The 26,702-nt window shown below is 45.8% G+C and overlaps 1 protein-coding gene across 1 annotated transcript; it reads left to right on the top strand.

The window, feature by feature from the left end:
• Nucleotides 1-771: 771 nt before the first annotated feature.
• LOC105036439 (uncharacterized) lies at nt 772-24,506 on the top strand. The gene is given in 9 exon segments (XM_073245167.1): nt 772-1,223; nt 1,226-1,661; nt 1,664-1,886; nt 1,888-2,768; nt 2,771-2,941; nt 2,944-3,749; nt 6,612-7,122; nt 20,475-23,722; nt 23,875-24,506. Coding segments are annotated over 9 exon segments (7,059 nt in total). The 5' UTR covers nt 772-848; the 3' UTR covers nt 24,283-24,506.
• Nucleotides 24,507-26,702: the final 2,196 nt, after the last annotated feature.

Genomic DNA, 26,702 nt, shown 5'->3' with positions numbered 1-26,702 from the left:
TTTTATTTGAATTAAAATTAAAATTATTATTTTTTTAAATTTTAGAATTATAATTTTTATTTTTTAAAATTTTTAATGATATTTTTAATTATTTTTTATACCAATTTTTTCAGATATTTTTTTAAAAAGATAATTTGAAATAGAGATACTTATTTTAAATAATAATTTTTATTTTTATCAAAATTAAAATTTTTATTTTTTTTTTAAATTTATTTTTTTATTTTTTCTATTTTTTACTAATTTTTTTGGAGAAAAAATGTCAAATAATATGACGTTTTTAAAAATACCATATTTTTTGGTATTTTTTATTTTTTATTTTTTTATGTAATTTACGTGGAAAATGGGGGTGACGTGGCCATGATAAAACGCCATTCAAAATGGTATTTTACCGGTTTTACATTATTTTGATAAATAATTTAAAAATTAGATTATTTAAGTAAATATTTTTTTTATATTAATTAAAAAAATCTTTTGAAAAAAATAAAAATAAGAATAAAAGTAAAATATTGGCACGGCAATTAGCTTGACATCTGTAAATACTGACGTTGGCATGACGAGCAACTTGACATCTATAAATAAAATCGTATTGTAAATTTCTAATATTATTTTGGCACGATGGTCGGATCGGGACAGCCAATATGCGATGTCAAAAGACGGAATCGTGGCAAGTGAATGGGATCTTCCGTTTTCCATTATTTTATTATTTCTCTCTGTTTTGTATTGGAAAAAAAAAAAGCGGGCTCTGCTTTCCTCTCTTCTGAGAAGGAGACCAGAAGGAAAGCCCAAGTCCTCTTCCCTTGCTTGCCGTGTCGGATCAGAGCAAAGAGGAAACCGACCGACCTTGTGCAATGGCGAGCTCTTTCTTCTCTTCCATCCTATCAAAAACCAGCCAAGTATTGGGCTCTGTTCCTGGATGGGCAGCCTCGCCGTCTTCATCATTGGATCCACGCAGCAGTGTCTTGAAAGATCTGGAGGAGCTGGAGTAAACATTGAAGAGGATCCAGGCGGTGCTCCATGACGCGGAGGAGAGAGAGATACGAGACAAAGCCGTCAAGCTCTGGTTGAAGGAGCTTAAAGAAGTGGCTTATGATGCGGAAGATGTGCTGGATGACTACGTACGAGGTATTCCGAGCCCAAGTGGAAGGGGAGTTTCCCGCAAGAAGAAGCGAGTGGAAGCAGGGGACGATGAGGAAGAGTAAGTAGTTCTCTTTCCACTATAGTTAATGTTTCAATTTCCGATGGCATGGGGGATAGAATCAGGGAGATCAGGAAGAGGTTCGATGAGATCTCGGAGGATCGGAAACGCCTCCGTCTAAGAGAGGAAGATGGAGAGCGACGGGTCTTCAGAGCTTTGAGCCCACCACCAAGCAGCCACATGGTGGATGAGTCGAGTATTTATGGAAGGGAACATGACAAGCAGAAGGTAATTGATATGCTGTTTTCTGAGGGTATGGAAAATGGTATCTCTGTCATTTCGATTGTCTGCAAGGGAGCACTGGAAAAAACCACCATCGCTCAGCTGGTCTACAATGACTCCAAGGTCAAAGAATATTTTGATCTGACTGGATGGGTTTGTGTATCCGATGATTTTGATGTTCCGAGGCTAACAAAGGCCATCATCGAGTCTATTACTGAAGAATCGTGCGATCTTACAGAAATCAGCCCAGGAAACTATTGCTTGTCTTAGACAATGTCTGGAATGAGCAACAAAGCCATTGGGAGTCCTTAAAAATCCCTTTTGTTGGAACAGAAACAGTAGTAAGAATTATCGTGACCTGTAGGAATGATTCGGTTGCCAAGATCATGCAGACGGTGCTTCCTTATCATCCTGGCTACTTGTCTGAAGACGAGTCTTAGTCATTATTCAAGCATTATGTATTTGCTGGTCGAACAACCACACTTGGTGGATACCGGTAAGCAGATTGTCAAGAAGTGTTCCGGTTTACCATTGGCTGTGAAGACGATAGGAAGCCTTCTAAGACACGAGATGGACGAAGGTAGTTGGATGGAGGTCTTGCAAAGTGATCTATGGGAACTAGACAAGAACAATGAGACTTTGGCATCTCTTAGATTAAGCTACAATCGCATGCCAGCACATCTCAAACCCTGTTTCATTTAGTGTTCCAAGTTTCCAAAGGATCATGAGTTTGACAAAGATGTTTTAGTCAGATTGTGGATGGCCCAAGGTTACATCCCACCTCGAGGCAGAAAAACAATGGAGGACATCGGAGATGAATGTTTTAATGACTTACTTAGAAGATCGTTCTTTGATTTCTGTCGTGAATTCTTCGGTAATACTACATTTAAGATGCATGATATGATACATGATCTAGCAAAATCTATTGCTGGAAATGAGTGCTATGCAATTGTGGATAGGAAGTTACCCGATTCTCCTGATAAGGATCGCGTGCAAGGTGAAGAGGAATTAGTGAAATCATCGAGAACCCAAACTCTTAGGGCCCTACGGACCTTGTCACGAAGGAATTGCTATGGTCCATGTTCAATAGTAATCCCCCAGTTTTTGCTGCTAAGATGTTTAGAATTTCATTGGGGAAAAGTTGAGATCCCAGATTTACTCGGTAACCTGAAGCACCTACGCTACTTACATATCAGAGCCCCTTAAATTAAGAAGCTTCCTGAATCAGTATGCCTCCTTTACCACCTACGGACATTGATACTTGATTGTCGTGCTCTTGCAAAGTTACCAGATGGCCTAGGTAACCTTATTAACCTACGATGCTTGAATCTATCTTCATATTGTATTAAAAGGTTCCTGAATTAGTTCGTCAGCTACGCAACCTGCAGAGTTTGGATCTTCACCGGTGCAAAGAACTTAAAGAGTTACCCAGTGGCATAGGAAGCCTTACTAACCTCCGCCACCTAGATACTAGGGACACTCAAATTCTCTGTCTGCCAGCTGGAATCGAAAAGCTAACAAATTGCGTGGACGTTATGAAGTGGAGGGTGGGATAGGAGTGTTAAAGGACTTGGTGAACCTCCAAGGAGATCTTTGCATCAGAGGGCTCGGGAATTTGGTCGGCATAGAGGATGCGCAGGATTTCGGCCTTAAATATAAGCATAAACTTGAGCGGGTGTGTCTATTCTGGGATGCCGACTGCAAACATAATTGGCTTTCTCCGCGTGATGATATTGGACCACATCTAAAGTTTTTTCTAGAGGGAAATAAGGATGTCCCAGCCGATGAAAACAGGGAGAAAGCACTGCTTGAGTATCTCCAACCTCCCGCCAACCTTAAAGAGTTGCTTATAGATGGATATGGTGGTTCCAAGTTTCCAGAATGGGTGGGAAATCCTTTATCCTTTGCATCACTTCGAGAAATCCATGTAATTGGATGTCAAAACGTAAGGTACCTTTCTCTATACGTGCACGCATCCATATTAAAGTCTATGCTTGACCGGGTGTCCATTGCTTGTTGCTGGCAGCTCAAATCCATAGGAGGGCTGTATAATCTCCACTCTCTTGAAGAACTGAAGATATTCTTTTGTCCTCAGCTCCGGCTCTTATCAGAGGAAGGACTGCCATCCAAGCTTCAAAATCTGCGCCAACAGTTGACATCACTGTCGGGGATGCAACACCTTGCTTCTCTCACACGATTAGCTATAAAAGTTTGTCCTAAACTTCAGATCATGGTAGAAGATCAGCTCCCATCTATGCCTCGCGATGTGGAAATTATTGATTGCCCTGGTTTGGTCAACTGGTGTGAAATACAAAAAATCAACTGCATTCAGGTACCTTCCATCTTAAATTCGAAGTGCTCCAATTGATTATTACTCGGAGGCTTACACAACTATACATTCTTTGATTGTACGTTTGAAACTTCTGTAAGGAATACATGTGTCACGTTTCAAACCCAATAATCAATCCGGATACATGATAGCCGTATATTTTTTAAAACAAATTTTAAAAAATATATAATATCAAATTAAATCATTACAATTTTAAGATCCATAATAATTAAGTTCAATAATAATTTATAAAATTTTACATAATTATAAATTAAATTTTTTCAATCTTTTGATCAGATACTATGACACTCTATTTATCCGTCTTCTCACTCGTAAATCTAAGTCATAGTCAATTATAAACATTCTGTAATTCTGAGAAGAAAAAGAAAAATGAAGAGATATGAGCTTTACAGTCCAATAAGAATTCTCATATCACACTGATATAATAATATAATCTGAAAATAAGGATAAGTAATAAAATATAAAATCACATATTCAATATCCGGAATAATACAAACATCTATAAACTATCTGTCTTATCAAAAGAGATGCATCGTCATATGTTAACAGGTGAAATACATTTGTTTAACAATTGTTTCATGTCTTATCTTTCATTTTTCTTTTGTTTATCATATGATCTTTAACCTTTTCCTTTTTAACTCTGGACTAACCAAGTCTATACCTTAGTCATCATGCGAATCAATTTTCACTTAAAAGTCTTTCAAAGTTATCCCAGGATGAGCTGCTGACCAGCTGTCTCACGTACGAAAGTCTGTGAGAGGCTGTTCCAGATATAAGTTCCTGACAGATTATTCCAGATATGAGCTCCTGGTCGGCTGATCCACCTATAAGCTAGTGGGGGCTATCTCAGGTATAAGCTCCTGACGGACTGTTACAGGCATAAGCTCCTGACGGGCTGTTCCACATGACAAGACTAGTCCATACCATATCTTTCTTTTTCATTTAATCATTATGTGTTGATTTCATCAAATCAATTCTGACTTATATTATGATCAATTTAGATATGTCATATCCATATAATCATGCCATCATTCTCTGATACATATATATTGACATAACATACTCATGCTCAAAATCATATAAGCAAATAATGGTGTCTCGGATATAGCAAATTCATCGATCTCAAATCCAACGATGCAAAATCAATGATGCAAGATTGACGGTAAAATAGCATATATAATAGTGATCATGTATAGAGATTCTTATCTTTATTGGTGACTGATCCAAACATAGAAATCAGTGTTCTTCTTTTATTTATGAATTTGAAAATAAAATATTCCACTCGACACTTTATGCAGACAATCATATTTTTTCATGACCCTGATCAATTATAAAATCATATATGGAGAAATTATCGATAATCGATCTTAATAACACAAATCCAAGACCTCTCCTAGGATTAGCCAAAATTGAGATTTGTCTAAATATCTAAACTCTTCATTGGTCCATAAGATTTTTAAAGAGAGAAAATCCATGAAGAGAGAGAAAATTTTAGAGAGAGAAAGTAGAGAGAAAGTGAAGAGAGAGTCTTCGTATCCTTCAGATGAGGTAATCATGATCGAGATTATCAGAGATCATATCAGAGTGATTCAATATGGATTAACTATGAGGAGATGTTATAAATTTCAAATAAGGATCGGACTGTGATCCAATTTACTGCACGAATTTCAAAGTGATTCCAGATATCTTATTTCTATCTCAAGTTTGTCTTAAGGTCCATGATGCAGTTAGAGAGAGAGTAAAAAGATCCTAGAGAGAGAAAGTAGAGAGAGAATCTAGAGAGAAAAGATGGAGAGAGAAGGTAGAGAGAATCTATAAAGAGAAAGTGGAGAGAGAATCTATAGAGAGAGTGGAGAGAGAAAGTAGAGAGAGGAGAGAGGAAAGAGAGAGAACTATCTCTCATTTTCTTTCCCTTTTTTTTTCTTTTCTTTTTTTTCCTTTCTTTTCTTTTTTTCTTATTTTTTTTCTTTTCTTTTTCTTTTTCTTCTCTTTTTCCTGTTTTCTTTTTTCTTTTATCTTCTCTCTCTTTTCCTGGCCGAACAGAGGAGGGACACGAGTTGGAAAGGGGGTGGCTTATGCTTCGGCGAGGCACGGTGGCACGGTCGAAAGTTCGATGGTGGAGGCCGACAGTAGAGAGCAAGAGATCACCGGCAACGAGGCTTGACCGACGGAAAAATTTAAAAAAATTTGGAAAACAGGGGACTGCTCCCTTTTCTCTTATTTTTCGGTCACTGGCTGGTCGCCGGTGGCCACAGCCTCTCGGGGATGATAGATAGGGGGGTGGGGATCCAAACCTAAGGGTGAGACGTCACAAACGACGGCATCGATGGTCGGAAAGAGAGGAAGATGGTCCGGTTTAACAGAGCAAAATAGGGTTCTTACTTTTGTGAATTTTTTGGCAAATCCGATGGCTGACGACGGCATCCAAGGCCACGAGAAGATGAGGAAGAAGGAGAGAAAGAAGGGTTGGTGTTTACCTTGGGCTTCAGCAGTAGTGTTGTCGGCTCTAATTTTCGACGAGCATGATTACGGGAGACCACAGCTTTAACGACAGAAATCGAGGAGAAGGAGAGGGAGGAAAGCCGGTGGAGGATCTTAGGGAGGGGGAGGACCTATTTATAGAGAGCCCTGGGACCTCCAGCAGTCCTAGGACTCTCGTTCCAAATGGGACTCATCGGAAAAGAAGACTTCTATTGGGAGTCTCCTTCTCAATTTTTTTTTTTTTTTTTTTTTTTTATGGGTTTCTCAAGTTTTTTAGGTCTGATCCAAGGCTCAAATGGATTGAGTGTCACACATGTGCCGACAGATTTTACTTATTCTTAATTTTTTTTGCTAATGCACCAGGTCGTTTCATCGGGCAACAAGCTGACTATATCGAACACGTGGGAGAAGATAATGCATGGGTTTGATGATTTGACATCCATTAAGCATCTTCCTTTCGCTAATTCTTGGCATTCGCTTTGGGACACATTCAGCATAAGCAATTCCTGGCGTTTGTTTCCAAAAATACACGTCGTAAGCATACTTGAAGAGCTAACAATATGGGGTTGCACGCACATCCCACCTATACGCTGCCTGCCCGAACAGACAGTTCTCCGAAGCTTGGTTGTAAAAGACTGTCCTGGAATGCAAGTCGTGACAGATGAACTGCTTCCACGCACGCTCGATTCCTTGGTAGTTGATAGCTGCGAGGACCTAAGGTGTTTGCAGTTGGCGCAGCAGAACCGAGATGCACTTAATGAGCTGCAGATTGTGAACTGCCCCAAGCTCACAATGGTGGAAGGGCTGAATTGCATTTTCTTCCCCAAATTCTTAACAATAGAGCAATGCCCTCAACTCCTGCTTCCGCATTCAGGTAGCAGCCATAGTTGTGTCTGCAATTTTGCTTCTCTTTTTGAATGAGCAACACTTGTATTTTGGCAAATTAATAATTGTACGGGCACCAATTGCTCTGTTTTTTTGTGTGCATTTGCAGAGGAAGAAGAGCGCAAAGAAACAATTGATGATATGGAATGAGTGATGAGATGTGGGGTGATTCAACAAGTGATGAGGTGTGAGGTGATTGCAATATGGCCCAATTCCCAGAAGGGCTTCCTTCTAGTAGCAGCTCCCGTTCCCCGGCACATATCCTTGCAGAACCATTGAAATCGATCGGCACGAGGCCTATTAAATCTATTTTTAATTATTTTTATCTAAGCAATAAAAAAACTAAGTTTATATATTTCTTTTTTGCTTTGATACAAAATTGAACATTTGCTGGTATGACACACGCACGTACTGCACCAACAAGTATTTGGCATGGGTGTCGGCAATGATATTTAAATCCGTGGTCAACATTAACCAAGGTTGATTGCTGTCATCTTCCTTGAATGTACAATGTGTTAACAAAAAAATTTAGTTTCTCATCTAACTTGATTGTTTATTTCTTCGGCATTATCCTGGCGGCGGCAGCATTATTATTATTATTTTTGAAGAAATAATTTTGGCATCAATTCCTAAGTGATGAAAATTGGTCAAGAGTATGGTAAACATGATATGAAGATTAGATATCCCTAATTATAAAAAAAATAAAGATACACCAAGTTTTGCAGACGAAATTTTTTTTAAGAGAGGTAGAATGTGAAATCCAGCCCAAAATTTTTCTCCACAAGCCTAGCATAATGATGAATTGAAATTTAAAATGCTGGATCATAACCTCTCGTCATCACACATGAATGTCCTATTTTTTTTGTATACTTTTGGATGATTCTTTTTTTCTTTTCGAAGACTCTTCCTAAAACTCTAGCTTGTGGTTTTTTTATAGATAAGTAGTGAAATTTTAACTTTTCTTTGAGTTTCCAAAATTAAGAAATAAGAAACAAATTTTTTTGGCTTACGTTCTGCGTTTTTTTTCTGGTTGTTGTATGCTAATTCACTTTATGCGAAATTTTCCTTTTTGGAGAGACTTTTTGAGTGGATTTCCATTTTGCGCATGGAGAAATATTATAAACAGATTTCCTTTTGAAGCGAAAATATTACAAACGGATTTCCATTTTGAAGAATCCTGTTTTGAACCCTTTTTTATTTTTATTTTTCATTTTCGAGGAGTCCTTTTTGAAGAGTACTCCTTTATTATTTTTTTTTTTGTGCGCGGAGAACCGGGGGTTTTTCCAATGCGCTAATTTACTCGTCGTGTTTTTCCTTTTTGTGCGTAGAGCAACGAAATCCTGATATTTTTGGTACATAGAGAAATAAAATCTATCTCGTGCCAACGCTCAAGTCAGTTCTCTGCCTCAACAAGAATGGAGTGCTCGAACGGAAAGTTTAGCAGAATTTTGGGAAAGAAAATAGAACTTAGAAAATAACGTATCTGGGGTCTTCTTTTTATAGGTGGAGGGGGCAACAGAATGATAGCGATGTCTGTAACCGTCTGGCAGTGGGCTGCCCAGGGTCAGGAGGAGTTTGTTGCAGAGAGTAGTGGAGTGGGATCGTGGCCATCACCGGGACGTGCCACGTGGAGTCTGTTGCGGGGGTGGAGCGGCGTCCATTGTCGCGACTTGCCAGAGGATGGTGGAACCGCGCGGCATCCATCGTAGGAAGTGGAGCAGAATTGCGATCATTATGGTGGTCTGCCAGGGAGTGATGGAGCCGCGAGGAATCTGTTGCAGGAAGTGGAGCAGAGTCGCTGCCGTTACTGCGGCCTGCCAGAGGGTCCAGGCCTGTCGGCCGAAGTTCGGCTGGAGTGTCTGGCGGAGAGAGGTGGCTAGTTACCCGTCTGAGAGGTACTCGGAGTCCGGCTCTCGTAGGAGTCCGGACGAAGTCTTCCTTCAATCGAAGTCGGGGACGAGGTCCGGCTCCCGTAGGAGTCCGGACGGAGTCTTTCCGCAGCTGGAGTCAGAGACGAGATCTGGCTCCCGTAGGAGCTCGGGCGAAGTCTACCTGCAATCAAAGTCAGGGGCGAAGTCCGGCTCCCTTAGGAGTCCGGACAAAGTCTACCTACAATTGGAGTCATGGGCGAAGTCCGGCTCCTGTAGGAGTCCGGACGAAGTCTGCCTGCAACTGGAGTCGGGGACGAGGTCCGGCTCTCGTAGGAGTCCAGGCGGAGTCTTTCCGCAGCTGGAGTCGGAGATGAGATCTGGCTCCCGTAGGAGTCCGGGAGAAGTCTACCTGTAATCAAAGTCAAGGGCGAAGTCCGACTCCCTTAGGAGTCCGGACGAAGTCTACCTGCAATTGGAGTCGTGGGCGGAGTCCGGCTCCCATAGGAGTCCGGACGAAGTCTGCCTACAGCCGGAGTCGGGGATGAGGTCCGGCTCCCGTAGGAGTCCGGACGGAGTCTACCTGCAATCAAAGTCAGGGACGAAGTCCGGACGAAGTCTACCTGCAATTGGAGTCGTGGGCGGAGTCCGGCTCCCGTAGGAGTCCGGACGAAGTCTACCTGCAATTGGAGTCATGAGCGAGGTCCGGCTCCCATAGGAGTCCGAGCAGAGTCTACCTGCAATCAAAGTCAGGGGCGAAATCCGGCTCCCTTAGGAGTCCGGACGAAGTCTACCTGCAATTGGAGTCGTGGGCGGAGTCTGGCTCCCGTAGGAGTCCGGACGAAGTCTACCTGCAATTGGAGTCGTGAGCGAGGTCCGGCTCCCGTAGGAGTCTGGGTGGAGTCTACCTGCAATCAAAGTCAGGGGCGAAGTCCGGCTCCCTTAGGAGTCCGGACGAAGTCTACCTGCAATTGGAGTCGTGGGCGGAGTCCATCTCCCGTAGGAGTCCGGACGAAGTCTACCTGCAACCGGAGTTGGGGATGAGGTCCGGTCTCCGTAGGAGTCCGGGCAGAGTCTACCTGCAATCAAAGTCAGGGGCGAAGTCCGGCTCCCTTAGGAGTCCGGACGAAGTCTACCTGCAATTGGAGTCGTGGGCGGAGTCCGACTTCCGTAGGAGTCCGGACGAAGTCTGCCTGCAGCCGGAGTCGGAGACGAGGTCCGGCTCCCGTAGGAGTCCGGGCGGAGTCTTTCTGCAGCCGGAGTTGGGGACGAAGTCTGGCTCCCGTAGGAGTCCGGACGAAGTTCACCTGCAGTAGAAGTCGGGGACGAAGTCCGGCTCCCGTAGGAATCCGAATGAAATCTGGTAGTTGTAGGAATCTGTCGTTGGCGAAGTTCAGCCATTGACGAAGTCCGGGGTAGTTCGGATTGGAGTTGAACCTGGCTGGAAGAAGTCTGGAAGGGATTCAGGGAACAGCTGATAGTCGTAGAAGGTCGGCTGGCGGTGGAGCATAGTGAGCACTTGGGGCGGCTTGATAGATGACTGGGGGAACACATGTTGAAGGAGCTCGGGTGATGCAGTAGGAGTTCGTGCGTCGGAGGAATTCAGTCAGTACTGTGGAAATCCGGCTGTTGGAGAAGTCCGGAGAGATATCATCTACAGTCGAAAGTCGGAGGAGTCCTGGGAGGGTCAATCTTGTTAAGAACTTCGGCTGAGGGTATTTTATACCCAACACCAGTCCCCCTACTTTCGAGTTCGAATTTCGAATGAAGGAAGTACAGAGAGATTTTTACAGCCGAAGTTGCTCCCTTGATGTCCGCGCACAATCGTCCTCAGATATTTTGGCATTCAATGCGCGTGCGCTGGAGTCTTTTCAAATCGAGGCGATCTGAAGAGGCTCTTTTGGAACCTACAGCGGAACGGTGCTCAAGGCGTGGCGCAATAAAAGTTCTGTCAGCTGTCTGCCACTTTTTAACCATCCGCTGTGGTGAGTGGGACACGCGGCGAAAAGAGACTGGTCAGAGGGGATTCGCAATCATCATTATGCCAGATCTCAGGGTCTATTTAAACCCGCACTCCTCCTCCAAGAGTCCTACTCTATCCGACAGTCTCGTTCTGGCGCCCTTCTTCTCCCTGAGAACTTTGATTTTTCTCAGCGCCCTTTCCAGCCTTAGGCATTCCTCGAGTCGTTCTCATTTCCGCACCTTCGCACCTTCCCGAATCGCTTAGGTTAGTCTCAAAACTCTTTCCTCTTTTTGTTCTTCCTTTTGCCGTTCGATCTTTCTTCCTCTTGCTCTGTACGTCAGTCCCCCGAGGTCTTGTCCGCGATTTTCCTCAATTTTTGGAGATTTCTCCTGTGTAAGTGGTCTCCGTGTGATTTTAGATGTCTTCCAGGGTTTCTTCTTCTGGCGGCTCTAGGAGTTCGTCCGTTTCGGTCTCCCAGAGTCCTCAGGCTGTAGATGAACCAGTAGCTAGAGCTGAACCTCATCCGATTTTTGCGCCGGACGCCATTCTTTGTTCTCTGACTCCGGACGAACTCCAACTGATAAGAGTTCAGTATGGGGTTCCTCCGGAGTACGAACTGGAACTTCCTGGCCCGTCCGACCGGACTAGTGCCCCTCCCCCCGGCTGTTTTTGCCTATACCAGGAGGCCTTCCGTGCCGGACTTCGGCTTCCTCTTCCGCCTTTTGTCATTGCTCTTTTCCAGTTTCTGAACATTTCTTTGGCTTTGGTTGCACCGAACTCCTTTAGATTTTTGATAGGGTTCCTCTCTCTTTGTCATATAGTTGAAGTCCAGCCCACCCTTTCCTTGTTTAGACACTTCTACACTTTCAAGCATCATCCTACGGCAAAGAACTGGTGGTACTTCTCCCCATAGTTCGGTAGAAAGGGGTTGCTGAAAGGTACCCCCTCTTCTATCCATAACTGGAAGGGGAAGTTTCTTTATGTTCGATGCCCGACCTTAAGGCTAGGGTTGCCCCCTTGGGGCTCCCCGAGGGACTCCGTCCGTCGGGCTCCCAGCCTGGGGGAGGACGATCTTCAAGCCTCCCAGAAACTCCTCAAATATCCAACTCCTTCTCTTCCCAACCTCTTGAAGGAGCAGTTTCTGTTCAACATCGGCTTGAGCCCCCTGGATCCTGCGAGTATCCCATCTTTCCTTTCCTCTCTTTTTTTTTTTTTGTGCGTCACTTCTTCCTTTTTTACCCCGACACTAATTTTTCTCCTTTTTTCTCTCTTCTTCTTTTTTCTTCTTTTTTTTTTTTTTTAAAGATGGACGCTGAGGCAGCACGGATGCTCGCCAGGGGTTTGAAGGCTCATAAAAGAAAGGGCGCCGCGGCCTCTGGGCTGGCGAAGAAGGCCAGAGTGGAGGAGATGGGTTCGGTCGCGCCCGCCCAAGTGACCTCAGCCGCCGACATCCTTGCAGACATCGAGCTTCCAGCCACCCAGACTTCCTCGAGGGGTTTGAGTTCTCCTACCGAGGTCCCCGCTTCGGAGACCCACCCTGAGGAGGTGCCAGGGGGTGAGAGGAGGAAGACCTTGGCCCGCAGGGTCGGCAGTCGTCGGGCTGCCATCGAAGAATCCCACGACTCTGAAGAGGAGCAGGGGGACAATCCCTTTAGTGACAGAGACCTAATAAAGAAGCTGGTTGATGGGTGCTCACTGCCCGAAGTCGTCCAGAGGATCGTCCGCGTCGATCCTGCACAACGAGTCTGGGACTCGCGGGGGCCTTCCTCGAGGTAAGCAGATTCATCTTCCTCTTTTCCTTTCGCTTCTTCATTTAATTAACTTCTCAGCTTTCATTCTGACCTTCTGGTCATCCTTGCAGCTCGGACACCAACTCCTCGCCAACATCGAGATGACAAACAAGGCGATGGAAGGTCAGCAGGTCGAGGCTGCCTGCCTTAAGAAAATGGCCCTCGAGGTGGTCGGTCTCCGAGAAGCGCTTGAGAGAGAGAGACAGACCTCGGTGGAACAGAAGGCCGCCTTGGAGGAGATGGTGAGGAGGGCGGAGGCCGAGGTTGCCAATATGGCGCAGCAGATTTCGACCCTGGTCTCGGAGGCCAGGGGTCAAGCGGTGGAGGAGTTCAAGGCTTCCACCGAAATGAAGAAGTTGAAGGTTGAGTTCGGCCAAGCCGCATTCAACAAAGGATTCGAGCTCTGCCAGGAGAAGATGGTTGAGAAATTTCTTGAGCTCGACCTCAGCTTCTTGGACGAGGCATCCGAGGATGAAGCCGGACCCTCCGCCGCCGCCGCAGCCACCGCGGACCACCTCCCAGAGGTGCCGAGTTCCCCCGTTGATCCAGAGGTCTGAGACCTCTAACCTTGTATTCTTTCTTTATTGCGATTTTTCTTCTTTCTTTTGTCTTCAAGAAATGTTCAGTCAATAAAATTGGTCTCCTCCTTATGGGGGATTTTTCTTCTCTTCTTTTTCTTTCTTTCTTTTTTCTTCTTTGTAATGAGCTACGTCTTAATGCGTCATCCTCCCAATAGCAGTGCCCTGCCGATGCACTCCCCTTGCCACAGGGAATTCCACTGAGATCCACAATCTGACATCTGAGAAAGAAAGTTCGTCATTTGACAAGAAGGTCGAAGGAGATGGAGGACGAACTTTCTAGACTGAGGGAGAGTCACTCAGAGGCTACTGCGGAGGCCGTGCACTTTCGAAACCTCCATGTGAAAGGAATCATGGATTACAGCCGGAGGAAGGTGAACTTTGAGAAGGAGCTCGAGGAACACCGGAAGCACGCCAGCGATCGATCCTGGGCTCAGGCCTCCAAGATCAGCTCTCTCGAAGCGGAGTTGGCGGCTGCACGGGAGAAGATCAGCCAGCTGGAGGGGGGCTCGTCTTGGCTCGCAACCCAGGCCGAACGCGAACAAGACTGGTCGAAGAAATTCTCTGACCTTCAGCAACAGCTTCAAGATGCCGAGTCAAACTATAATGCATACCGGACCGGCTGGTGCAAGCAGGTGGATGACTATAGGAGGAGGCTCCAAGCGTCGACCGACGAAGTTGCCTGCCTTCGAAGGCAGTTATCTGAAGGAGCCCAGCTTGTTTCGGCTCGGGGCTCTGACGAACTTCGATCCCTGAGGGAAACCTCGAGAGAGCTATCCGTCGCCCTCGGGGAGGGGAAGGTCGAGCTGCAGCGGTTGAGGATCCAGCTGGCATATGAGCAGCAGGCGGTCAAGGATGCGGAGGCGGAGTCCGAAGTCTTGAGGAAGAGACTTCGGGAGTCGGAGGGCGAAAGTTGGCAATTCCACCGGATGTTCTGGGACATGCTGCTGAAAAAGAGAGAGCTAGAAGAAGAAGTTGAAAATCTGAGGCAGTCCCTGATAAGGAGTGAAGTAAATAATTCGAGGTCGGAAGGAGCAGAGGTTTTCTAGGGCTCTTTTTGCCTTCCGTCTTCCCATGTATATATTTTTTCTTTTGTTGTTTTGTTTTATTCTTGTTGTTTTGCTTTTCTTCCCTTAGCCTGCTGGGCTTTGTAGTATATATTTCGTGAATGAAATGAAAAGGAGATTTTGCGTTACCTCATCCACGCATTGCATTAAATTGTCGTTCGTCGAACTTCTTTTGTCTCTTGACTTGTTCGACGTCGACGTAGTTTGAAGATTCCCAGTCGTTATCATGTTGTTTTACTTTTCTCATCGCCTTTCTTTCTCTTTCCCCTCGTTCAATCTTGTATTAGGCCATCGTTCACCGAACTTCTTTCGTCTTTCGACTTGTTCGGTATTGGTGTCGTTTGGAGGTGCCCAATCGTCGCCACGTTGATTTGCTTTTCTTGTCGTCCATGGCCGTAGGCTCGAGCTCGTGGTCTGAACTTCGCATTACCTTGAAGGAGTCATTATTTTCTTGACTCGTGTCGAGAGTCTTCTTAGAGACCGGGAATGTTCGGTAGGAACTCCCATCTTTGTTGAGATGAAGTTCCCTATGTCTTTGGTGTAGTTTATTTTTCATCTGTTGCCGATGTAGTTCATCGCTTTTCTTTTTAATTTTTCTCCTCTTTTCTGAGTGAGGGTCCTCCCCTTGCTTTTTGCAGGGTCGCGTAGAGGTGTAGAGGTGCCATTGAGGAGACTTTTCTCTTTATCCGATCATGTTGGGCGATCGGGTTTTTGTTATCGTCAGGGCGAGGTTCTCTTTCTGTTCTTGACGTAGTCGATCTCAGCTCAGGTTAGGACGAGATGTTCCTCCTGTTCCCAACGGGGCTGTGGGGGCCCATAAGGGTCGTTGTAAGGGTCTCTCCCTCCATCCGGTCTAAAAGAACCGGACCTTCGACTTTGCTCATGTCAGGACGAGGTTCTCCTCCTCTTTTCAACATGACTGTGGGGGCACATAAGGACGCTGTAAGACCTCTCCCCCCATCCGGTCTGAAAGAATCGGGCCTTTGACTTTGCTCATGTTAGGACGAGGTTCTCTTCCTGTTCCTAATATGGCTGTGGGGGCACATTAGGATGTTGTAGGGCCTCTCCCCCCATCCGGTCTAAAGAACCGGGCCTTTGATTTTGCTCATGTTAGGACGAGGTTCTCCTCCTGTTCCTAACATGACCGTGGGGGCACATTAGGGCGTTGTAGGGCCTCTCCCCCCATCCGGTCTAAAAGAACCGGGCCTTTGACTTGGCTCATGTTAGGACGAGGTTCTCCTCCTGTTCTTAACATGGCCGTGGGGGCACATTAGGGCGTTGTAGGGCCTCTCCCCCCATCCGGTCTAAAAGAATCGGGCCTTCATTTTGCTCATGCTAGGACGAGGTTCTCCTCCCATTCCTAACATGGCCATGGGGGCACCTAGGAGCCGTTATTTGGGCCTCCCCCCCAATCCAATCTTAGATCAATCGGGCTTTCATTTTGCTCATGTTAGGATGAGGTTCTCTTCCTGTTCCTAACATGACCTTGTTTTGATTGTTTGAAGGGGTTATCCCCTGTCGTAACAAGTCTATGCCAAAAGGGAAAGGCATGCAAAGTCGAAAGGAATTTTGATTCAAAGCAAAGTCGTTAGTAATACATTTACAGGTTTTTCGAGTCCCATGGCCGTGGAAGGTCTGCTCCTCCTTGAGGCCCTCCGGTGATGGAGTTGATGATCCCGATTGGGGGCCGATCTCCGGGCTGCTCTTCCCTCCTCGGCGGTTCAGGTTGCGGCAGGGCCCTTGGCCGATCCTCTCTGCCTTCAGGTCGGCGTCGAATGAACCTGTCGAGCCGACCTCGTCTGATGAGCTCCTCGATCTCGTCTCGGAGCTGAATGCACTCCTCTGTATCGTGGCTGTGGTCACGATGGTAGAGGCAGAACTTGTTAGGATTGTGCTTTCCAGGGTGTGCGTGCATCCTTTTCGACCTTGGCAGTTGCTCCCTGACCTCCATCAGCACTTGGGTTTTCGATGCATTGAGAGAGGCATAGTTGCGGAACCTTCCTGGTGGAGAACCCCGCCGAACTCTGCAGTCCGGACTTCTCTGCCTGCGTGCTTGAAGAGGGGTCTGGGCGCGCTTATGCCCGGGGGGAGTCCGAGAATGCGGCCGAGCGATTGCGGGCTTATTGGAGTCGCCCGCCTGCCGCCCCCTTGCGGCCTCTTCGTCCTTCAGCTTGAAAGCTTCTTCCGCTCGGGTGTATCCTTCGGCCCGAGCCAGCAAATCAGCAAAGTCCCTGGGATACTTCTTTTTCAGGGAGAAGAGGAGGTCATTCTTTTGGAGGCCGCTCTTTAAGGCGGCCATTGCAACCGATTGGTCCAGGTTTCAGACCTCCAGAGCGGCGGCGTTGAAGCGGTTGACATAGGTCCGGATTGATTCCCCCTCCTTTTGTTTGATGTTGATGAGGGACTCCGAACCTTTCTGGGGGCGCTGGCTGCTGAAGAAATGAGCCACGAATTGGTGACTCATTTGGTCGAAGGAGAAGATCGTACCTGACTTCAGTGCCGAGTACCAATTCCTCGCTGCTCCCTTCAAAGTAGACGGGAAAGCCCGACACAAAATGGCGTCCGACGTGCTGTGGAGTAGCATCATGGTCCGGAAGGCCTCCAGGTGGTCGACCGGGTCCGAGGTCCCAGCGTAGCTCTCGAACTGAGGGAGCTTGAAGTTCGGCGGGATTTGTTCCTGCATGATCATTTGAGAAAAAAGAGGGTCAGTGCAGATATCCTCACCGTAAGCAGTGGGAGCTCGGCGGAGCTCTTCGATCCGTCGGTTCATCTCCTGGAGTCTCTGATCCAGGAGGTCCTCTCGACTGCGGGTCTCGAGGGTCTTCTGGTAGAATGAAGGTAGAGATCTTTCAGATGTGGAATCGTGGTCTGATTGAGGGCTCTCCACCCTTGAATTCGTCTTTCCGGGAAAGACGGGGCGGCTGGCCCAAGTGGCCCGTCCCACCGCCGAATTTTGGGGTTCCGGTGACACTCTTTTCAGTCGCACTGATGCCTGCGGCTGCTGCTGCTGTTGCATGATCTGCACAGCTTCAGTGAGGCCTCTGATCTGCTGCACCAGCAGGTCGAATTGCTCCGCACCAACCGCCGTTGCCGGAGGAGGAGGAGGAGGCTGGAAAACTAGAGGTGAGGTCGGAGCCTGAGATCTGGCTGCGGAGGCCGTGGATCATTGCGTGGATGCTCTGCGGGGAGGCATCGGGCGAGGACCTAGTGGAGGAAGGAGGAGAGGACGCCGGAAAAGGTGACCGGAGGCGGTCCCGTTGAGCGTTCCTTTAAGAACAAGGGTACTGCGAAGATACAGGTCCTTCCTCTAGCGCCAATCTTGTTGGTGTAAAAATCCGCCTACATCGGAGAAGCTGGAGTCGAGGGAGTCGCGGTCGTCGCCGGGATCTGCAAAAGAAGTCTAAACTGGAGGTGGGGTTGCTCCGGCAAGACTCTCCGATGCTCAAGTCAGTTCTCTGCCTCAACAAGAATGGAGTGCTCGAACGAAAATTTTAGCAGAGTTTTGAGATAGAAAATAGAGCTTAGAATATAACATATCTGGGGTCCCCCTTTTATAGGTGAAGGGGGCAACATAATGATAGCGATGTCTGTAACCGTCTGGTAGTGGGCTGCCCAGGGTCAGGAGGAGTTTGTTGCAGAGAGTAGTGGAGTGGGATCGTGGCCATCACCGGGACGTGCCACGTGGAGTCTGTTGCGGGGAGTGGAGCGGCGTCCGTTGTCGCGACTTGCCAGAGGATGGTGGAACCGCGCGACATCCGTCGCAGGAAGTGGAGCAGAATTACGGTCATTATGGTGGTCTGCCAGGGAGTGATGGAGCCGCGAGGAATCTGTTGCAGGAAGTGGAGCAGAGTCGCGGCCGTTACTGCGGCTTGCCAGAGGGTCCAGGCCTATCGGCCGAAGTTCGGCTGGAGTGTCTGGCGGAGAGAGGTGGCTAGTTACCCATCTGAGAGGTGCTCGGAGTCCGGCTCTCGCAGGAGTCCGGACGAAGTCTTCCTTCAGTCGAAGTCGGGGACGAGGTCCGGCTCCCATGGGAGTCCGGACGGAGTCTTTCCACAGCTGGAGTCGGAGACGAGATCTGGCTCTCGTAGGAACTCGGGCGAAGTCTACCTGCAATCAAAGTCAGGGGCGAAGTCCGGCTCCCTTAGGAGTTCGGACGAAGTCTACCTGCAATTGGAGTCGTGGGCGGAGTCCGGCTCCCGTAAGAGTCCGGACGAAGTTTGCCTACAGCCGAAGTCGAGGACGAGGTCCGGCTCCCGTAGGAGTCTGGGCGGAGTCTTTCCGCAGCTGGAGTCGGAGACGAGATCTGGCTCCCGTAGGAGCCCGAGCGAAGTCTACCTGCAATCAAAGTTAGGGGCGAAGTCCGGCTCCCTTAGGAGTCCGGACGAAGTCTACCTGCAATTGGAGTCGTGGGCGGAGTCCGGACGAAGTCTGCCTGCAGTCGGAGTCGGGGACGAGGTCCGGCTCTCGTAGGAGTCCGGGCGGAGTCTACCTGCAATCAAAGTCAGGGGCGAAGTCCGGCTCCCTTAGGAGTCCGGACGAAGTCTACCTGCAATTGGAGTCGTGGGCGGAGTCCGGCTCCCGTAGGAGTTCGGACGAAGTCTACCTGCAATTGGAGTCGTGAGCGAGGTCCGGCTCTCGTAGGAGTCCGGGCGGAGTCTACCTGCAATCAAAGTCAGGGGTGAAGTCCGACTCCCTTAGGAGTCCGGACGAAGTCTACCTGCAATTGGAGTCGTGGGCGAAGTCTGGCTCCCATAGGAGTCCGGACGAAGTCTACCTGCAATTGGAGTCGTGAGCGAGGTCCGGCTCCCGTAGGAGTCCGGACGGAGTCTACCTGCAATCAAAGTCAGTGGCGAAGTCCAGCTCCCTTAGGAGTCCGGACGAAGTCTACCTGCAATTGAAGTCGTGGGCGGAGTCTGGCTCCCGTAGGAGTCCGGACGAAGTCTGGCTGCAGCCAGAGTCGGGGACGAGGTCCGGACCCCGTAGGAGTCCAGGCAGAGTCTACCGCAATCAAAGTCAGGGGCGAAGTCCGGCTCCCTTAGGAGTCCGGACGAAGTCTACCTGCAATTGGAGTCGTGGGCGGAGTCCGGCTCCCGTAGGATTCCGGACGAAGTCTGCCTGCAGCCGGAGTCGGGGACGAGGTCCGGCTCCCGTAGGAGTCTGGGCGGAGTCTTCCTGCAGCCGGAGTTGGAGACGAAGTTCGGCTCCCGTCGGAGTCCGGACGAAGTTTACCTGCAGTAGAAGTCGGGGACGAAGTCCGGCTCCCGTAGGAATCCAGATGAAATCTGGTAGTTGTAGGAATCAGTCGTTGGCGAAGTCCAGGGTAGTTCGGATTGGAGTTGAACCTGGCTGGATGAAGTCTGGAAGGGATTCGGGGAACAGCTGATAGTCGTAGAAGGTCGGCTGGCGGCGGAGCACAGTGAGCACTTGGGGCGGCTTGATAGATGACTAGGGGAACACATATTGAAGGAGCTCGGGTGATACAGTGGGAGTTCGTCCGTCGGAGGAATTCAGTCAGTACTGTGGAAATCCGGCTGTTGGAGAAGTCTGGAGAGATACCATCTGCAGTCGAAAGTCGGAGGAGTCCTGGGAGGGTCAATCCTGTTAAGAACTTCGGCTGAGAATATTTTATACCTAATATATATATATTTTTTTTTGTTGTGCACAGAAAAATAGATTTCGATGAGAAGAGTCGATTTTTTTATAATTTTATTTTTTAAATTTTAGAGAGGGTTCAGATTTATTGAAAGAAGCTTTTTGGAAATTTTCTTCCTCCTCGTTTGGAGAAGGGGTCGCGATTGGTTTTTTTCGCACTAAAGTGCGTGGAAATCTTCCCCATTATGTTGTTTTATTGCGGCTGCGTGTGTTTTTGGCAAGACTTTTTTGCTTGGCTTCAGTAACGTTGTCTATCAGGGCAGCCAAAACGAGTGGATGGAATCATTGCAAGTGAAGTAGGCCTCTGTTTTCCTCGCCATCGACTTGACTCCGGTTCACTCTTTCTGAGGAGGAGACCAGAGGGAAAGCCAAAGCTCTCTTTGCTTGCTTGTCGTGTCTGATCAGAGCAAAGAGGAAACTGAGGTTGTGCGATGGCGAGCGTTTTCCTCTCTTCCATCCTATCAAAAACCAGCCAAGTTTTGGGCTCTGTTCATAGATGGGCAGCCTCGCCATCTTCGTCATCAGATCCACGCAGCAGTGTCTTGGAAGATCTGGAGGAGCTGGAGAGAACATTGAAAAGGATCCAGGCAGTGCTCCATGACGCGGAGGAGAGGGAGATACGAGAAGAAGCCGTCAAGCTCTGGCTGAAGGAGCTTAAAGAAGTGGCTTATGATGCGGAAGATGTGCTGGACGAGTACCAGTACGAGGTACTGCGAGCCCAAGCGGAAGGCGGAGCTTCCCGCAAGAGGAAGCGAGTGGAAGCAGGGGACGATGAGGAAGAGGTAAGTACTTCTCTTTCCACCATAGTTGATGTTTCAATTCCCGATGGCATGGGGGATAGAATCAGGAAGATCGGGAAGAGGTTCGATGAGATCTCGGAGGATCGGAAACGCCTCCGTTTAAGAGAGGAAGATGGAGAACGACGGGTCAGAGCTTTGAGCCCACCACCAAGCAGCCACATGGTGGATGAGTCGAGTATTTATGGAAGGGAACATGACAAGCAGAAGGTAATTGATATGCTGTTTTCTGAGGGTATGGGAAATGGTTTCTCTGTCATTCCGATTGTCGGCAAGGGAGGACTGGGAAAAACCACCATCGCTCAGCTGGTCTACAATGACTCCAAGGTCAAAGAATATTTTGATCTGACTGGATGGGTTTGTGTATCCGATGATTTTGATGTTCCGAGGCTAACAAAGGCCATCATCGAGTCTATTACTGAAAAATCATGTGATCTTATAGAAATCAGCCCACTTCAAAATTCTCTCAAGAAAATGGTGGAGGGGAGGAAACTATTGCTCATCTTAGACGATGTCTGGAATGAGAAACAAAGCCCTTGGGAGTGCTTAAGAATCCCTTTTGTCGGAGCACAAACAGTAGTAAGAATTATCGTGACATGTAGGAATGATTCTGTTGCCAAGATCATGCAGACAGTACTTCCTTACCATCCTGGCTACTTGTCTGAAGACGAGTCTTGGTCATTATTCAAGCATTATGCATTTGGTGGTCGAGACCCTGAAGAACGACCACACTTGGCGGATGTTGGTAAGCAGATTGTCGAGAAGTGTTCTGGTTTACCATTGGCTCTGAAGACGATAGGAAGCCTTCTAAGACACGAGATGGATGAAGACAGTTGGATGGAGGTCTTACAAAGTGATCTATGGGAACTAGACAAGAACAATGAGACTTTGGCATCTCTTAGATTAAGCTACAATCGCATGCCAGCACATCTGAAACCCTGTTTCATTTACTGTTCCATGTTTCCAAAGGATTATGAGTTCGACAAAGATGTTTTAGTCAGATTGTGGATGGCGCAAGGTTACATCCCACCTCGAGGTGGAAAAACAACGGAGGACATCGGAGATGAATGTTTTAATGACTTACTAACAAGATCATTCTTTGATTCCTTTGTTGATGACCTACCTGGTACTACATTTAAGATGCATGATATGATACATGATCTAGCAAAATCTATTGCTGGAAATGAGTGCTATGCAATTGTGGATAAGCAGCTACCCGGTTTTCCTGATAAGGTTCGCCATTTGTCCGTGGAAGGTGTCGGGGCATTAGTGAAATCACCGAGCCCCCACAATCTTAGGGCCCTACGGACCTTGCTACGAAGAAAACACTTGCTACGAAGAAAACACTTCGGTCCACCTTCAATAGTAATCCAAGGTCCACCTTCAATAGTAATCCAAGAAATAACCCAGTTTTCGCTGCTAAGATGTTTAGAATTTTGGTGGGAAAATGTTGAGATCCCAGATTTAAATCTCGGCAATCTGAAGCACCTACGCTACTTACGTATCATAGCCCACCATATTAAGAAGCTTCCTGAATCAGTATGCCTCCTTTACCACCTACAGACATTGATTCTTGACTGTGGTGCTCTTGCAAAGTTACCAGATGGCCTAGGTAACCTTATTAACCTACGATGCTTGAATCTGTTTTCACAATGTATTAAAAGGCTTCCTGAATCAGTTCGTCAGCTGCACAACCTGCAGAGGTTGGGTCTTATCTGGTGCGAAGAACTTGAAGAGTTACCCAGTGGCATAGGAAGCCTTACTAACCTCCGCCACCTAGATACTAGGGACACTCCAATTCTCCGTGTGCCTGATGAAATGGAAAAGCTCCGCCACCTAGATACTATGGGCACTCCATTTCTCTGTCTGCCTGCTGGAATTGAAAAGCTAACAAATCTTCAGAGATTGCGTGGAAGTTATAAAGTGCAGGGTGGGATAGGAGTGTTAGAGTACTTGGTGAACCTCCACGGAGATCTTTGCATCGCAGGGCTCGGGAATTTGGTCGGCATAGAGGATGCGAAGGATTTGGGCCTTGAATGTAAGCATAAACTTGAGCGGTTGCATCTATCTTGGGATGCTGGCCGCACAGATGTTTGGATTTATGATGGACTGAATCTAGAAGTTTTTCTAGAGGAAAATAAGGATGTTCCAGCCGATGAAAAAAGGGAGGAAGCGCTGCTTGAGTGTCTCCAACCTCCCACCAACCTCAAAGAGTTGCTCTTAGCAGCGTATGGTGGCTCCAAGTTTCCAGAATGGGTGGGAAATCCTTTATCCTTTGCATCACTTCGAAAAATCCGTATAATTGATTGTAAAAAAATAATGTCCCTTCCTCTATACATTCATGACTCTCCTGGAAAATTGGATGCATCCATATCAAAATCCATGCTTCAGATGGTGTGCATTTCTGGTTGCCAGCAGCTCAAATCCATCGCAGGCCTGCATAATCTCCACTCACTTGTGGAACTGACCATAAAAGATTGTCCTCTACTCCAGCTCTTATCAGAGGAAGGACTGCCATCCAAGCTTCAAAATCTGCATATTGAGGGGTGCCAACAGTTGACATCATTGCCGGGGATGCAAAACCTTACTTCTCTTAGAGAATTAACCATAAAAGATTGTCCTCTACTCCAGCTCTTATCAGAGGAAGGACTGCCATCCAAGCTTCAAAATCTGCATATTGAGGGGTGCCAACAGTTGACATCATTGCCGGGGATGCAAAACCTTACTTCTCTCAGACGATTAGCTATAAAAGCTTGTCCTGAACTTCAGATCATGGTAGAAGATCAGCTCCCGTCCATGCCTCGCTATGTGCATATTAGTGATTGCCCTGGATTGGTCAACTGGTGTGAAATACAAAAAATCAACTGCATTCAGGTACCCTCCATCCTAAATTTGAAGTGCTCCAATTGATTATTACTCAGAGGCTTACACAACTATACATTCTCTGATTGTACGTTTGAAGCTTCTGTATGGAATACATGTGCCAACAGATTTCTCTTATTCTTATTTTTTTTTTTTGCCAACAGATTTCATCGGGCAACAAGCTGACTATATCGAACACGTGGGAGAAGATAATGCATGGGTTTGATGATTTGACATCCATTAAGCATCTTCATTTCACCAATTCTTGGCGTTTTTTTGCGAAAACATACATCATAAGCAAAGTTGAAGAGCTGACAATATGGGGTTGCACGCACATCCCACCTATACACTGCCTGCCCGACCTCACATATCTCCGAAGCTTGGTTATAAAGGACTGTCCTGGAATCCAAGTCGTGACAGATGAACTGCTTCCACGCACGCTCAATTCCTTGGTAGTTGATAGCTGCGAGGACCTAAGGTGTTTGCAGTTGGCGCAGCAGAACCGAGATGCACTTAAGGAGCTGCAGATTGTGAACTGCCCCAAGCTCATTGGTTGCCGTCATCTTCCTTGAATGTACAATGTGTTAACAAAAAAAAAAATAGTTTCTCGTCTAACTTGATTGTTTATTTTTTTGGCATCATCCTGGCATCATTTTTTTTTTTTTTTTTTTTTTTTTGAGAAATGATCTTGGCATCAATTCCTAAATGATTTTTACTTGTAGCACCGGCGAAAGGGGTGGTTTCACAAATAGTCAACAATAGTACCGTAGCTTCGCACCTGAAGCATCTTTAGATATGCTTTTCCCCTTGTGCTCGTGTTTGCTGGGAACCAAGGTTTGTGAAAAGAACTTGTAGATTCTGATTGATATTTCTGTGTTCTATAGTTTGCAAATTGCTGGCCTTTTGATATGACATTGTCACGATTTTATATTACTCAACTTTTCGATACAGTCACTGAAAAAAATTGATCATATTTGATCGGCAAGGTCGTAACCAAAATATGAATTGATGCTTGATGTCCTGCACCATGGGACAAAGAAGCAATGCAAATAAGATGAGCATCACTTCGAGGGAAAAATGCCGATATGGATCCATGTTAAATTGCAGAGTAACATGACTTGCATTGCATGAAGTATTGGCTACGAAGATTTATCAAATGAGAAACATTGAGCACTTGCTTAAATAATTTAGAAGCTTATAACAAAAATTTGAGAAAAGCTGAGTAACAAGAGGAGGTAAACTTTGAAAGATCAACTACTAACAAATTGTATGATCGGGCGCTTGCACGGATGGCATCACCTCTTGCGACTTGGCTTAGAGGTCAAGGGTTCAATTTCTATTGGAGTAGTCCCTCAAGATTGGGGTGAGTAAACAATAGGAAAGGTGGGGAATAGGCCCTCCTAGATAGGGATGGCAAAATTAACCCGACCCGATGGGTATACATCCTACCCGAACCCGGTCAAACCCGAAAAATAGGGTTTGACTGGGTTTGGGTTCGGGTTTGGGTAAAACCCGAAAACTATAGTACGGGTATGGGTAGGGTATGGGTAGTGCTATTTTCTACCCGAACCCGACCCGAACCTATGGATATGGATAATATCCGAACCCATATCCGAATATATATATATATATATATATATATATATATATATATATATATATATACATATATATATATATATATATACATATATATATATATATATATATATATATATATACATATACATATATACATATCCGAATATATATATACATATACATATACATATATACATATCGGAATATATATACATATACATATACATATACATACATATATATATATATATATATATATATATATATATATATATATATATATATACACACACACACACACACATATATACACACACACACATATACACACACACATATATATGATCTCTCTCTCTTTCTCTCTCTCTCTATATATATATATAATTATATATATGTATGTATGTATGTATATGTATGCATGCATATATGTATGCATGTATGTATGTGTGTGTGTGTTAGAAGTGTGTATGTGCGTATGTATGTATGTATATATATATATAATTGGTAATTCTATTTTTGATTGATAATATGCATAAAATTATTTTATTTTTTTTTTGGTATAGAATGGATGAGTATGGGTTGGGTATGGGGTGTGTATGGATTGGGTATGAGAAAATGGGTTACCCACGGGTATCCCCGAACCCGTTGGGTATGGGGATGGGTATTTCTTTTCTTACCCGATTGGGTATCGGGTAGGGTTTGGGTATAGAGTATTAAGTTCGGGTTTGGGGATGGGTAGTATACTACCCGACCCAAACCCTACCCATTGCCATCCCTACTCCTAGAGCCGAACAAAAAGTTAAATAATGAATAATGATGCCATCTTAGCAAAAGTAAATGAAAGGATCCAATGATGCTAAAGTTCCAAATGATTGTCTTCTCCTAAAAAAGATAAAGTGCATACATAAGACAGCCTTTAAGCTAGGGCTAAAAATGAATGGGCTATAGATTGGAAAGTGATTTATCCATATTTATACCCATATTTTTCAACAAAGATGTATACGAATATTAATGTTAAATAGATTTAAACATTAGTATCCATATTTGTTCTAAATGGATACGGATACAATTTAAAGTTAAGTGTATCTATAGTCATCTTAAATGGATACGGATATATATTGAATATTATTTTTATCCATATTTTGATTATCTTAAGTCAGATAATCTTGGATATAAATCAAATTTTTAGGAGAACTCAATGATGAAAAGTAATACTAATTTATATAAACATAAAGGACATAAATGAAATTCACCTATAGATTACATACGATTTACATATAACAAAGGATTTAAAGCTTGGTTGTTAAACGTATGCAAAGATCAACCTTGTTGAGGATCTAGATCATGAATTATCTATTTTCAAAGAGCTTGTAAGAAAACTTATATAGTTATATAGAAAATGTATAGAAAA

This window comes from Elaeis guineensis, chromosome 10 (assembly GCF_000442705.2).
Source record: "Elaeis guineensis isolate ETL-2024a chromosome 10, EG11, whole genome shotgun sequence".
Taxonomy (NCBI): Eukaryota; Viridiplantae; Streptophyta; class Magnoliopsida; order Arecales; family Arecaceae; genus Elaeis; species Elaeis guineensis.
Note: the sequence above shows the minus strand (reverse complement) of the source record. Positions and strands in the feature narration are given on the sequence as shown.